At 40.6% G+C, this 15714-nt stretch overlaps 2 protein-coding genes across 3 annotated transcripts in view; one reads left to right on the forward strand and one right to left on the reverse strand.

Moving 5' to 3' along the window:
- The window catches only part of LOC101476544 (neurotrypsin), a 37703-nt gene extending 22195 nt beyond the window's left edge, over positions 1–15508 (reverse strand). The window contains exons 1-2 of the mRNA XM_004556616.6: positions 15176–15508; positions 10660–10702 (exon numbers count right to left, since the gene is read on the reverse strand). Coding sequence (XP_004556673.1) covers positions 10660–10702; positions 15176–15274 — 142 coding nt within the window. The 5' untranslated portion in view covers positions 15275–15508. The remainder of the gene's footprint in view (positions 1–10659; positions 10703–15175) is intronic.
- Positions 358–8724, forward strand: LOC101476253 (E3 ubiquitin-protein ligase TRIM21). 2 transcript variants are annotated; one of them, XM_076887629.1, is made up of 3 exons: positions 358–940; positions 2321–2591; positions 5570–8724. In XM_076887629.1, the coding sequence occupies exon 3, from the start codon at positions 5572–5574 to the stop codon at positions 7288–7290; it is 1719 nt and encodes a 572-aa protein (XP_076743744.1). In that variant the 5' UTR covers positions 358–940; positions 2321–2591; positions 5570–5571; the 3' UTR covers positions 7291–8724. The 2 variants fall into 2 exon arrangements, with proteins under 2 accessions (XP_076743744.1, XP_004556672.3); XM_004556615.6 differs by having other exon boundaries at positions 2485–2591.
- Positions 15509–15714: the final 206 nt, after the last annotated feature.

A 15714-nucleotide genomic window follows, 5' to 3' on the forward strand; every position in this document is an offset into this window, starting at 1 on the left:
ACATCAGCCTACCATCTAACTTATATTAGATACAACAGGATCCTGAACTGCTGTTTATGCCATTTTCCTCCTGCATCAGTAACACAATTCTCTGTCAACCTTAGAAATAGTTATGAGTACATCAGCAGTTTCTGAAATAATCAGATAAGCCCCTCTGGCACCAACAACCACTGCACATTTATGTCACTTAAATCACCTTTCTGTTCAATTCTGATACTGAATTGAACTTCAGCGGGTCATCTTAACCATGTTAACCTAAATGCAGTTTCTGCTATGCGATTGGCTGATTAGGTAGTTGAACAGCAGTTGCATCCAATGAAGTGGCTAGTGAGTGTTTTTTTCTTCTTCTGTCTTTTCAAGTTTCGCTTTGGCTGATCTGTAAGTATGAAAACCCCCTAAACCAAAGAAAGAGCTCGACTGAATGTTGTTTTCTACAGCTACAGGAGTGTTTTCCTCTTGAGTCGTTGCATCTTCCTCTAAAGAACTTACTTTTCCCTCACCAAAGCTTCGGGGGTTTCGGAGGCCAAGCGGCTACTAAACCATGATTAATGGTAGCAGTGTATCAGCAACCCCCAACCCTTATCTCTTCAGCACACACCGCCCTGCAACCCTGAAGCTCACCTCACACACTAACGCACATCCATAGATTTCACTGCAGAGTGACCAACACTGCAACACACAAACACACACAGACAGACTGGAGGCAGATAAGAGGAAAAGCAATTCTGAAGTAAAGCACAAATGTATCCTTAAGAATTAAAAAATCTAAATCAACCTCATACTGGACTCAAAACCTGAATGCGGAGCAAGCAGCAAGAAAAAGGGTGCCTGTCCCTTTAAGGAAATTTGACACTGAGGAAACCAAAAGCAAAATACTTCTGGAGAAAGGGAACTGAGCCACACTCATTATTCTCACTCCCACACCAACGAGGAGCAACAAGTAAGTAGTCACTAGTAACCTAAGCTTTCTTAATAACACATAGCTACTGCAATTAATATTATTTATGTGCTGTACGGTCATAAACTTTTTTGCCGGTAAAGCCTTTTAGCTGAGAAATGTTGTCACAGCTCAAAAATATGATCACACGATCTCTTTAGTGATATTCCCGATTGAAGATATTTGTTGTCTAATTGTCGGAGTCGAATTTCCCACGTTTCACTATGTTTCCGGTGTCCGTAGTGAACTCTGAACTGCAGCTTTTAGGGCAAAAAGCATGAGAAGTGAAAGTAACAATAACAACATACTTTCCAGCTGCATATGCCAAGGATACAAAGGCCACGTGGGACTAATTTTATAATTTTCTTTTTTTTTTTTTTTAGTTTATCTGATTATGACTCCAACAATAGCATAAAGTTCAAGGAAGTTGCCAGTCTATTTGAAGGTTACCGACAGAGTGGGATGATACCTGTGTACCACACATAGTTGGCCAAATGAGTAATAGTTTAAGTGGTTTCTCTCATTCATTGCCTCACTGTGTCAAAACAAGTCTGGAAAGGTTGATAAAACCGAATCCATTAATAGAAGTGCTAGAAACTACAGTTTCTCTAGTGGCCACTTGATGCTAGCTTTAAAAGAGGAGTGTGTTAAGATGCCTAAACTTACAGCAGGAGAGCATGTTTGAAATAAAAAAGAACTGAACTGAACTGAACTGAAAAGCATTTGTACATCCTGAGGAAAAAACAGATTTGGTTCTTATAGATGATTTCCCCCATTCATGGCAGCTGTACAAGGCGTGGAGATTTTATAAAAAAAATTTCTACTTGTTCAAAGGCTTAAACATATGGATCATAAGCAGAGTGTGATATGTGCTTTTCTTTTTCCATGAAAATAATTTAGAAACTAGAGTGGTCCTGTATATTTTTAAGCCTATTAGAACTTTTTTTAAAATGTATTCTATTCTCAATGTAATGTTTATAGAATAATTGTGAATTTTGAAAGTTCAGAACTTAAACATATGACAATAGCGTATACTCTGCTGTGTAGTTTCTAAGTGAAACTAAAATGTGTAATATTTTATTGCCAATAAAACGAGGCAATACAGACTGTTTCGTTTGTGACTTCTTTCACTTTGTGCTATTTGGCCAGCTGTGCCAATTACAAAACAACACAAAATATGATATTCTGTCCCAGCAGATTTTTTCTTTCTCTGCTTTAATGACATATTTTTTTTTCCCATAGAGGAAATCTGTCATCTGTAAACCCTCTTTTACCCATATCTGCGAATCTTCCGACTGAGAAGGAGGCAAACTTGTTCGTTTGCTGAGATCAACGAACTAATAAATGTGTGAAAATGACTCAGCTCTCTAATGTGTTTTACAGCATCATGGACCACGAGTTCTAAATGTGAACGATGCACTAAATGACAGTTATATTAGGGATGATGTAACGCAGAAATGTGGTTGCAACCTCCCCATCAGCCCATCACCACAACTCCACCATCAACTGCAAAGCCAACAATCCGTGTACATAACTTTTCTTCACAGACATCCTGAAAACAACGGTTTCTAAGTGCAGAATGTGAGACAGCCGCCCTGGTTCAGCGATATAAGAAGACTTCACCAGTGTAGGAAATTCTGATGTCAACAACCAGGTGAGTATTTGATATTCAGTAGAAATGTTTCTGTCTTTTTCATGAGACTACTGCAAAATCTGTCACTCTGAATCCTTTTTAATCCTCTTTTATTTGATTAGGAGTAGCTTTTGCTCTGAAACAGCTAAGATCATGCTTCCTACTAGTCTTCTCAGACTGAAAGTGAAAGCCAATTTTACTTACACTTTAACCCCACTGGGAATTTCTTAAATTTTTATCAGAGGCAGGGACTCGTAGACCAGCCTGATTATAAGGGGTGTAAGCCCTTTGATTGACAGCTGGGTTTGCCCTATTCAGCACTGAGATATAAGAAGAAAAGGAATCAGCTGTTTATTTTCCCCAGTAGGTACATTTTGTTTCAAGTCTGTTGTTTGGTTGCCAAAATCAGCATCCTATTTAATATCACAGTGGCAGCTCGGTAACCATCCACCCTAACTAGTGCAAGCATTAACTAACTTCCAAATATGATCACATGTGATTTAAAAATGAATAAATCAATATATAAATAATGACGTTCAAGATATCAAACGAGCAGTTCCTCTTAATGCACAACTACGATCATCTGTGATAGCTACTAACTCCTTTTAGTAAGACTCAATATTAATCAATCAATATAAGTCAGTATAAATCAGTAAAAGTCATCACATTCACATGGAAAAAAAATGTTGGTCTTATCCAGTTCAATTTGTATTAATTCATCGTATATATCTGTTTTAATTATACAATCTAAAATATACATATACGGTATGCTATAAATATACTTGTAAAAATATCAAATGCACAGTCCTGTGTTATATTAACATATACACCTTTATACACTGATCTATAGTTATTTAACTACACCTCTCCAAAAGTATTGCTTTTTATAATACGTCATTCTTAATATAAAGATTTAACACCCCACCGCTTCCATATAGTGCTTTATTGGTGTTTTATATAATTTTTTTAACTGATTTATATTTGTATAGCCTTCTCCACATTACTCCACAAAAACACTCCACAGGCTGTTAACTGCATGCTCCTCGTTGTTGTCCTCGCTTTGTGTTTTTTCAAATGTAGCTCCCCTCTCTGTCTGTGAAAACTTAACATTTAAAATTTTTGGTAACACATTATTTCTTCTTCTGAATATTATTTGACCAGTTTTAAATCTGACCAGATCTGTGAATTTCCACATTTTTGAATTTAGAAATATATCCGATCTTATTAACTGTCCTTACTGCACTTTTTGTGCATAGTGACTGTAGTGTGCTTTTATACCCACATAGCAAAATTTGTATGGCCCGGATCTGGCCCACACAATGTGCTTACACATGGCCCACATACCGCAAAGTATGACGACCCTTTGGTGGCCCAGATCAGGTTTGTCAGAGGTGGCCCGCACAAGGCCAGTTGCAGACACACTGCTGACCCAGAACAGTTTCAGCTCTGCCCCCAGATGTCAGCCTAATGTGTACCTTAATCAAGCCATGTAATAACAACATGTGCCAGAACACAATAGTAACATGAGAAAACTCTGTTCAGACAGTGAATGGACTGATTCTTATATAGTGCTTTTCTACTCTCCCAGATTACACAAAGTGCTCTATACAACATGCCACATTCACCCACTTCCTCTAAATTGAGTGCTTCATAACTACGTTCAAACTCTTGACATGCAGACTGGGATCGAACCACTAACCTTCCAATCAGTAGGTGACCTGCTCTATCTCCTGTGCTATAGCCAACCAGTAGTAAACATGAGTAAACCCTCACTAGGTTTAGGATAAAGTGTACACTCACAAACCTGTCAAACCTGCATTTGAAACGTTGGCTACCATAGCAGTATAGTATTGCAACATGGCATTTGGGTCTTCTAACTAAAATAGGAAAATAGGAACATAAATAGTGCTGTCATTGCCAGACCTGGCCCACGTCTGGTTGACATACACCCTGCCATGACACCAGTCAGTCAGAAGGGCCAGCTTGATGCCGGATCCAGGGAAGACCTGTTTTCTATGAGCCTGGGCCACATAAACCAAACCACAATCAGGCCAGATGTGGCATGCCATCACATAAACAGTGCCATCTATGCCAGGCATGGCCCATATCTGGATGACATACCACTTACCCATGCCAGAAGTCACCCAGCAGTGCCGGCTTGACACCAGGTTCGGGCCAGACCTGTCTGCTCTGTGGGTTTGTGTTACCCCACATCTCCATATAGTGAGCTCTCACATTAGCTCATCTAATCAGTCTATTTGTGAATAACATCAGTAGTTATGTTATTAGAGATCTGCAGCTCAGATCTGCACAGCCAGGTGCTGTTTTTATATGGGTTAGTGGCTTTAAATTCATAAGGTTAATAAAGTTAATAAAGATTCATGAAGTTAGCAATAAATTCATCTTTATTTATACAGGAAAATGCCTATTTACTACATAGCAACAGGTTAAAAAAAACCGATGCAAATACATAGTTAGAAAATGAAACGAGAAAGAATGGCATTTATTAAAAACCCAGTCTATAAGCATGGGTCCATTTAATCCTGAGTCTCGATGATGGTGCAGTTTGGTACATTTGCTCTGTGGTTTAAGTGCAGACTATCTGGTTATGAAGTGATTTGAATGTTATCAGGACGATGCTGGCTGAAAAAGGAAAAATTTGTTCCCGGGCAATACTGAGGCTCATTAAGGTGATCGCACAGGTCGCATCCTGTTCTGCAGCCTGAAAACAACAGAGCGAAACCTGCCATTCGAGTTTTAACTTTAATGGTTAAAGTCAGCGTTAAATAATTACAGCACTAAATGCAAAGATAAGCCTTTTGCTTATATAAGTAAACTCTCGGGGGTTGTTTTAAAGAGTTAGGCAAAAATGTAACTTCCACTAAAAATGCAGTGACAGCTGCTGTTAAAAGCTCCAGAATAGCTCATGAACTTATTTTAGCTAAAGCAGCTAATCTGAATGTTGGCCTAGATTTAATAGTGTTTGTCTGTTTTCTTAGAAATGGCATCTGGCAGCAGTCTCTTCTCTGAGGACCAGTTTCTGTGTCCCATCTGCCTGGATGTCTTCACTCGCCCAGTTTCCACTCCATGTGGACACAACTTCTGCATGTTGTGTATTGAAACCTACTGGAAAGATGCGCAAGTCTGTCGGTGTCCTGTCTGTAATCACGCTTTTGAAAGAAGACCGGATCTCAAGGTCAACACTTTCATTTCAGAGCTCGCGTCAAACGTCTTGTCGCTTAAAGCTAAAGATTTTGACACCTGGAGTGCTCATTCACTGCAGGCCAGCCCTGGAGCTGGGGTGCTATGTGGCATCTGTACCGACACGCCGCAAGAAGCAATTAAATCATGTGTGGAGTGTCAGACTTCATACTGCGACGTTCATCTGGCGCCTCATCACCTTGCCCCTGGACTGAAGAAGCACACGCTGATTGAACCTGTGGCGAGCCTGGAGGGGCGCATCTGTGAGGAACATAACAAGCTGCTGATGTGGTTCTGCAGAGACGACAGCGCTCTGCTGTGTGACGTCTGCTCCAGCTCCCGCCACAAGGAGCACTCTGTTGTTCCTGTGGAGCGGGCGTACGACGAGAAGAAGAACCTGCTGGAGCACACTGAGGGTAAAGTGCAGCGGATGATCCAGGAAAGGCTCCAGAACGTTGTGAAAGTGAAGGAATCAGTAAAGCTAAGCAAGACAGAAACTGAAAAGGTGATTGCCAGCGGCGTGCAGGACCTAACAGACCTGGTGTCTGAGATTCAGAAGAGTCAGACAGAGCTAATCGCGGTCATCGAGGAGAAGCAAAAAACTGTAGAACAAGAAGCAGGAGGGGTAATTAGTGATATGGAGAAGGAGATCACAGAGCTGCAGGTGACAAGTGTGAAGCTGATTGAGCTAAAGCAGACTAAAGATCAGCTCCATTTTCTCCGGCACTACCCAAGCTCCTCTGTCCTGCCTCAAACAATGGATCCTTCCCATCTCAGCTTTAACCGACACCTGGAGATACAACACATAGGCGAATCTTTGAAAAACTCCGTCTCCCAGCTGCGAACAACGCTCAACAAAATGAACACAGACATACAAAAACTGTGCGACAGATCAGACGTGTCAAATAAAGCCACGCTCAGATATATGCAGCAGTACGAAGTGAACATCTTGCTGGATCCGGACACGGCTCATCCTCTGCTCATGATATCGGACGACTTGAAACAAGTAAGATACAGCATGCGCTCAGGATGGTTGGCAAACCAAATCTCGAACCCAAGCATGTTCACTGAGCATCTTGCAGTTCTGGGAAACAGAAGCTTCTCATCCCGCAAGTTTTACTTCGAGGTTTACGTGGGCCAGAAGACCGAGTGGTGTCTGGGCATGGCTGCTGCGTCGGTCCAGAGGAGAGGGTCACTCAGTCGGGATTCGCGTAGTGGACTGTGGGCCATGTGGTTCCTGGAAAATAAGTTTGAAACCTTCAACTCTCCGGATGAGCTGGTACACTTTGGGAAAGTGGAGCGGATCGGGGTTTTTGTGGATTACGACCGAGGTCAAATATCATTTTGGGACACGGAGGCTGCAACACTTATTTACTCTTTCACTGAGTGTTTCTTTACCGAGGAGCTATATCCGTACTTTAATCCCTGTGACAATGAATTTGGCTCCAATTTAGATCCCATGATAATAGTTCCTGTTGGTGAAAGCGAGTCAGCGGGGCTTCAGAGACTCACCCTTTGAATCAAATATTTTATTCTGTTTGAGTCTTTGTGGGGTAAAAGCCAAGTGCCTTACATTTAAAGACATATATCCAATATGAAGGACGTTTTGGATATTTAATGTCTTTATCAGATATTTATCAGTGAGATAATGTGAATATGTGAGGTTTTCTTGCTAAATTTGCTAATCGCCTATCCAAGTACAGATTTTTTTCAGTTTTGTTTGGTTTCTTTTTGCTATTAATTAGCTAGAGAAAAATAGATCAACAATTCTAACGTGTTTCAGCTCCTCGTCAAACTGACACAACATTTGGGCGTTTTTCTCTCGTTTGAAAATGTTCAGGTACAAGGATGGGACTGAAAATGATGGAAAAATCTTCCAGAAAGCCTGAAGAACTATTGCTGCAGACCACTTTAAAATTACAAGAAAGACTGGCTCCTTGGAAAGAAAATATAAAGAAATGACAGTAGAATAAATCCAGTTTTGACAAATAAAAAGGAAAAGCAAACTGATAAAAATAGTGAATGTGAATCTCAATATGAAAGTCTCTCAATGTTTGTTTTAAGGAGGAAAATAATATTCAAACCTTCAGAAAGTTTAGATGTGCATTTAATGACTAATGAGTTATTTATTATCACAGTTTTTCGTATAATAATTAAATTATTTAGTCTATCACGTTATGACACATTGCCAGGCAGCTTCATAATTGTCTTATGAATGTAGGACGGTGGCTTCATCTGCAGACTAATTCATTACACTACAAAAAAAAAGACTAAACTATAGAGGGGGGGTTTTTCTGCTACATATGGTGACGTCAGTTTAAGGGTGAAAGGTTCGAGGCTTGTAACGAGTTCGGCACTTCGTGCACAGAAGATTGAACAGCATGTTAACGAGGGAGAAGAATGGGTGGAAATAATAAAATTGAGGATTTAACTGAAAAGAAAGTGGTGCTGTAAATGGGAGCAACCCCTGTGATTTCAAGACAAAATATGAATTCACCAGGTGTTCTTACTTATATAGCCGACATGGAGGTACGAGTGGAGTCGGTAAAGTGGTGAAAGGACTAAAAGGATGTGCGTCTGTAAGTCACGAATAGATGCACATTTTGCACGTGTTTACGGATTTGTAGAAAGAAATGTTGCTGCGGAGTAGTGTATTCTTTTGTATGTGTTTTTGGGCACTGTGAGCACTGCTAAAGTAGATTCCAGTATATTAAACAGATACAACAGATATATCCACATAGCAAGTCAGAGAAAAACACTGTCCCTTTAATTTTGATATATTTAATATTACATATATACCTGATTGAACATCGATCTGATTTAATTTTCAAGTGTCAACTGGAGTCATAATTCCCTGACTCATTGCAATGGTTTTTGTATTTTTTTGCAATATCCAAATAAATAATATTTGTGGGGAATGAAAGTCAAAATAAATGACATTTTTTGCCTACAATTTGTGGATTTTGTAGCTCCTTTTTTCACCTCTCTCATATCCAGCACAGTTTAGAAGTTAATGTAATGTGTACAGAAAGAAAGTGATAGGTTTTTGTGTTACTGGTTAGTTGGCAGTACTCCGCAAACAAATGAGGCTTAAAATACACTGAGAAGTCAAGGAGGAGCCAAACAGTCATGTCCAAGGCAAATTAATGTTGTTGCACTAAAATCTGGACAGTACCTACGGAAGAGGATTAGGGCCACAGGAAGAAGAAGAAAAAAAAAGGGGGCACGTTTTTTTTTTTCTTCTTTTCCAGAATTCTGAGAAAAAAGTCAAAATTCTGAGATTAAAGTCAGACTTGTGACTTTTTTCTCAGAATTCTGGAAAAGCAGGGGGAAAAAGACGTGCCCACTTTTGTTTTTCAGTGGCCCTAATCCTCTTCCATAAATACCCGAAGTTGAAAAATGGTAAAATTTCCAATAAAGTGACAAACATGACTTTGGCCTTGAGCAGAATTTGGGTGAAAATCCACTATATGATCACTGTGCTCAGGTACTACACCTGCAATTCTTGTCCATCTGACACATATTCGTGGCATAAAACATCAGACGTTTGGCCGGATGAGCTAAAAATGATTGAAAATCAAAATAAGTTGAGCATTTTAGAATATCGGCAAGAGAAAAGAAATAATAGATGAGATAAACACAATTGGAGATAGGAATTACACCTCAAGGTCATTGTAGTTACTAGTTGGGTCGCTGGAGAGTTAACGCTGACATTTTGTGTCGATGCTGATGAAAAATAAATGCACAACTTTATCTTTGAGCCATTTTTCCTTCTTTTTAAGCACTTAGGCACAAATACAAACAAACAATCATCAAATATTTAAAAAAAACACAGGATACACTGCCATGTTCCCTTACTGCTTTGTAATTCGTAATCTTACCATGTAAATCATGTAATATTTTCACATATATATTTTGCATTTGTTGTGCTGAATGGCAAAAACATGCTTAAAAGCTGCACAGTAGCATTAATCAAACTTTTATCTTCAGCTTCATAAAATTTTAATAAAGTAAAAAAGCGTTACGTAACTAAAGAAAAGCAACATTTTCAGTATCGCTCAAAACTAACATTTATTATGATTTTTCATGTCTCAATATGATCCCTAAATTCTCCCCTTGTTTATATTTCACCACTTTAATATTTCACTACGCTCTTTAATGCATTTCACACAATACTCGACACCCTCCTCATTGCCACGACAACCGCACTCTGCCCATCGCCATGGGAACACTCAGTCTCCCTTCTCCCGTAATCCGTTTCCCAGCCACAATGAGTATTTGACACGGTTCACAGTCGGAGGCTGGCTGTATGGGGGGTGGGTGTGTAGCAACAACATCCTCTACACAAAACACACTAATAAATCTGGAAACCTGAGGAAATTTGCTTTTACACCATTTATCCTCATTTCCACCCAATAAAAAGAGGCAATTTTAGCAGTATGTGAATTTATGCAGGTGTTCAGTATTGTTAAAAAGCCACAATTTGAATTCCCCGTGATGGATGGTGTGTTTCTGACTGCATGGGTCTGTCAGTGTGTAGCGAGTGTTAAAGCGGAGATGTTTCACCGCACTGGAAATGAGCCGAGAGGGAGGAGTTCTTTGCCCCAACCCCCCCTCCTATCTTCATCATGCCCTTCACTCCTCTCAGGGATGCGGAGAAAGAAAGAAGAGGAAAATGAAAGGCAGAGGGGCGCAGGCCAGGATGAGGGGGAGAGGAGAGGTAGGAAAGAGTGGGAGGGGCTTTGTGAGAGTCTGAGTCAGAATGTGGGTTAAACTGGAGGGAACGGAGAAAACAGCAGAAAGGAGAGCGATGGTGTAGGAGGGGAGGACAGATGGGAGGAGAAAGTAAATGCACAGAAAGAGGATGAGAGCGTCACCTCTCGCCTACCTGAGTTCTGCACCTCATTTAAGTAGCTGTCTTCAGCCACCACCTGCATGCACAAAAGAAAGAGAGTGAGACAAAGGACCAGAATTTCATCTTGGTATAATAGTAAACAAAGAACAAGAAAAAAACATGAAATTCATTTAAAAGCAAACATAAAAAGGCAAAGATCTTCTAAGCAGATTTGGTTGAAAACTGGTGGAAATTAGGCCACCAGCGCATGATTCATTTTCCACCACAAAGTCTGAACTTTAGTGAGTCGTGACGCATAAACAACATTCTAAAATATGCATGATGATTAGTTACAGGCCGTATCTGACTCCTCATAATTATGAATTGCAAAAAGCAAATGTGAAAGCACCAAAACAGCTGGACTGCAGCTCGATAATAACGCCTTAACACCCCCAAAAAGGGGAAAAACCTTTCATTGAGTCTAATTAGAAACAAATTTAATGGACAGAGAGTCATAAGGTCTCAAGATTATCTCTACAATTACCTTCACTGAGCACGAAAGCAACTGTGGCCATTGTTATAAAATAAGACAGGTAATTTTCTATCTATAAGGTGTATATTTTAGATAATTTCGTTTCATTTCATGCCTCATACACAGATGCTCGTGTTAAACATGGCTCTGTAAGACGTCATAAGGAGCGGATATATCTGAAGCACAGGTGCCCTGCTCACCTGCTGTTCCAGCCTAATACTTGTGAGGGACAGCCACTCAGAATAAAAGTTAACTGAAGAGTAGAGAAACTGAAACTCTCTATTTCAGACAAAGGATGAACTGAGGGGGTGCACCAAGGCCCAGAATAAGATAAATAAGGATTATTTTGATCTGTGAATCATGCAAAGCTACTCTTGAGTCATGGAATAAAAAACATGGAGCTGGAGACGAGCAGAAGAGGTCCTCTTTAATGGTTTACTGCACACGGGGTAATCCCTTGAGTATTGCGTATATTTAGTTTTTGTGCAACTTTACATGCAGATTCAAGCATTTCCCCCTAAAGTATTCTGATTTGTTGGCATTTATCCTTGAACATGAAGTCGTCTCGATGTACTTTCGATGTATTAATGAGTTTACTCCCTGATTCTCACCACTTGAAGTATAAGTATAAGCAACCCAGGGACGACAGTACAGCACAGTAACTGCAAACACACACAGTACTAGACAGCATCAGAGTTTATATTGCAGTGTTTATTTCATTTTAGATATCAGATACACATTTACACAACACACAGCCCATCTGCTCTGCTGAGAGGGCAGCGATATACAGCGCATTTCACCGTCACACAGGTGAGTTCTGCTCTCTGCTTCCTGTCACTGTTTCTGGCCACTGCACACGCACGCGTGAAACCAACACGCAAACGCCTCCCAGAAGACTCAGCTTAATGGTATTACATCAGGAACAGGCGACCTGTGATAGCAGACACGGGTGCCGATATCTCCGCTCATGTCAATCACACGGCTCAATTACGGCGCTAATCTGCTCTTGCACCTGCGTCCAGTGTTTGGCCATGCAAACAGACGCACCACACCAGATGGAAGGGCAACAAATAAATAAGCAATAATCGAGACCGCTGCAGCACTGAGATAGGAAGTTGCTCCAAAGTGATGCTTTTAGTCATAAATGATCACACTCGTGCGTGCCACCTAGATGACTGTTGCTGGTAAGGTTTTGGGATATTAATGATGATTTTTGTCACTTTTATGATGTGAAACCTTAAAAGGGTCAAAACCTTTAAAGGGTAGAGTGATTTTACTTGGCATTTCTTATTATGTGTTATTACAAGGGAGCCTGGGGACCTGCAGAAGACTTCACGGTGGTGCTGAAAGCATAGTGACACAATGATTGTCAGGCACAGATAAGAAAAGTGAAAGTATTTATCAGGTCTGGCAGCAAACCAGCTGCAGAGAGGGTTAGTTTATAACCAGCAGAGCAGGATTAGGAGGATTCGCCTCCACTAACTGACCTCACTGTTAAATTGAGGTTGAATCCTGATGTTTAATATGAAAATTTGGCAAAACAGGTGATGATTTTTTTATTCCCCCCTTTATGCAAGTGACACAAAGAAATCTTGATTATAAAAAGTTCCTCGCTACAGTAACCTCAATGTTTAGCCAGTGCAAAATCAGCATCGATTTATATGGAGGTTCAGCTGATATAAACAGATATCCTAGCTGACTTTTTTTTTATTTAACAAAGCTGAAGTAAAGTAAAGTAAATCAGTTGATTATAATACATGAGCATGCTTCCACCAAGGCCGAAAGGTCCCCTCACACCACACATTCATTGAGTCTTTGGATCCAGATTAGTTTATGACAATGTCTCACAGTTTTTCTTCTTTCATTATGACTATTGTGAAAAAGGGGCTTCAGATCCAGATTAAATTCAAAAGTTAACCACTTGTGGGTCAAGCCACACCTTTGGTAAAAAACTAAAACAAGTAAAACAGTCTGCAACTTCTTATTAATAACTCATAAATCTTGCACAGAACACTAAACACTGGACACAGTATGGCTGAACATTCCTTGACAATTAAGGTTTAAAGGGTTCAAGGCCATTGTGACTTTATACATTATGAATGTATCCATACTAATTCACAGCTTCGCTAACGCCATTATGCGTGTGTCTACAGGATTTGTGGTAGTGGTGATGTTTTACTCCAGTTAACAGACATGATCTTCTTGGCAATGAACACGGGAATGGGGTCTTGTCCTAAAGTGTTCTGAAGAGGTCCTCCAACTGAAAGCACCATCTATACTCAATACTCAACTGTTTTTGCTCCACTCTTTTATCCAACCAATATCCCTGGAGGACTGCAGTCCCTGAAGACATGCGAATGACCATTCATGAATCTGCAGTTCCTCCAACACAAAAGTGATGCAAACACAGGACCTAAAAAAACCTCATTCCAATCTTCCAATCAAATTCCTTAGATTCCATAGATGACTACAAACAGCTTTGTTCATGCACATGTCCTCACTGGCCAATTCAATTTAAGCTCCCTGTTTTATTTCACAGTGAGGGTGTTTTCTGCCACCCTCTGCTGTTACTAGTATCCTGTAGATTTGTGAATATGATTCTTAGTTGGATGTTTCAGTTTGTGTGATAAAATATTGTTCAACCATCCGATACATCAAATAACCTCCTTGGCAGAGGTAAATCATAAAGCAATTTTATCACAAATCCCATTAACTTTGATGTTGTAGCCTCTAATAAGGGTTCATAATCTGCAGAAACATTCATTTTATTTAACATTATGCTACTGTATTATTAATAATATAATTCATATTTGTAAATCTGCTGTATATTGGCTCTTTATTAAGTGAAGATGACACAAAAATGTATTCTGTGATGTAAATTGGAGGCTGGTTTCTGCCTATTGTTTACATACAAGCATTTTAGTCTCCACAGACTGAGCCACAGGAAAGCAGTTTGTAGGGTATAGAGATCTCCAGATTAATTTTCTGTTTTGTTCACATGTTTCCAACAAAATGAAGAGCTTCTGAATTCCAAGAATTCCTGCCAGGGGGGAAAAAACAAACTGTCTAATAAAGATGAAAAATTAGGAATTCATCTGCAGCGTGCTCGGTGTGCTCGATGTGCACGGCTGCTTTCAGTGTAAGTGGGTCTAATTAAATCCCGCACACTGCTGTACTCCACTAATGACTTCTACACTGGCTACTCGGCTCATATGCTGCATATTAACGCAACACACTCCAACTGCAGTGAGAGGAAAACTGGACGAATGTGACGAATAATTGATTGATTGATCATTAATTGATTGCGTTGCTTCTGCAAGACACAGAACAAATGAGTGAACCTGACTTCCAGCTGACCCACGCATGACAGAAACACCTGCTTCCTCGCGTTTCGAATTTAACATTTCTACGCTGACATGCAGTGACAGCTTTAACAGCCCGTGCTGGGTCCGTTCCCCAAACACCGCGGGGGCAGAAGAGGCACCGACGGGTTCTTCTCATGATATCCTGCCGCGGGGGGTGGAGGAAGAGGATGAGGAGCAGGAGAAAAGAGAGGAAGGTGGAGGGGTTGTGTTTGTCACCCAGCACGAATGGGTGTGTGCAACAATGTAGACTCCGCTTAATTGGGCAGTGTACCTTCATGCCACCATTAATTGGCTAAAATGTGGTGCTCTTTAAATTTCTGACCTGCACTTGCATTGTTGGAAATGCAGCCCAGAGAGAAAAAACACGAAAGCATCCTTTCTGTGATATAGACCTTACAACGTGGCGGCACAGCCCTGAATTCTTCTACAGGCTTATCAATACAACTGTCAGTTTAATCAGGCTGTCGGACTAATTCGATTTTTTTGGGTTTTTTTTGTTTTTTTTTTTAATGAAATGCAGCAGAGGTCAGCAAAGCGTGACCGTCACGGGACATGGCTTCAAAAAAAAGGAAAGCACACACAGAGAGACACACAAAAGAAAAGAAATAAATCAGGGCACATTGCACTATAAAGAAAAAACACATCCTCATCCGCAGCAGGCAGGATACAGTACCTCAGCTAACAGTGGCAGCCAGAGACAGGCGGTTCCGATCAAGCACAACATTTCCCGGCTGGTGAGAGCCATCCTTCCCGCCCGCTGTGTCTGTGTCATAGCCAGAAAAGCCGCCGCTCCTCTCCCATCTCTGTGTCCAACCTGCCCGTGAGGTGAACCGTTATCCTCCGGCTCGTCCCGCTGCTGGAAGAAACGTGGTGTGCGGTGATGATGATGATGATGATGTCGGCTACGTGGTGGCTTTTACGCACAGAAGGCAGGGTGCGGCACTATAAACGGGATGAAACACACAGTGATGCATGCACACACACGCACACACACACACGCTGAACCAGTCTTGGGTGAAATAATGTTGAGCTCTGCAAAAACTTAATGCCACGAGCATGTCGCGCTCACACGCCCGCGCGCGGACACATTTTTTGTCAGGGTGAATTACTTAACTGAATTTAACTTCATTTTATGTCGTTGGTCTCAAGCTGTAGCAGATTTAAGACTATGCAGAAAATTTTCCTCAAAAACTCTCCAAGTGACCTTTAAAA

The sequence above is a fragment of the Maylandia zebra genome, linkage group LG8 (assembly GCF_041146795.1).
Source record: "Maylandia zebra isolate NMK-2024a linkage group LG8, Mzebra_GT3a, whole genome shotgun sequence".
NCBI classification, from domain to species: Eukaryota; Metazoa; Chordata; class Actinopteri; order Cichliformes; family Cichlidae; genus Maylandia; species Maylandia zebra.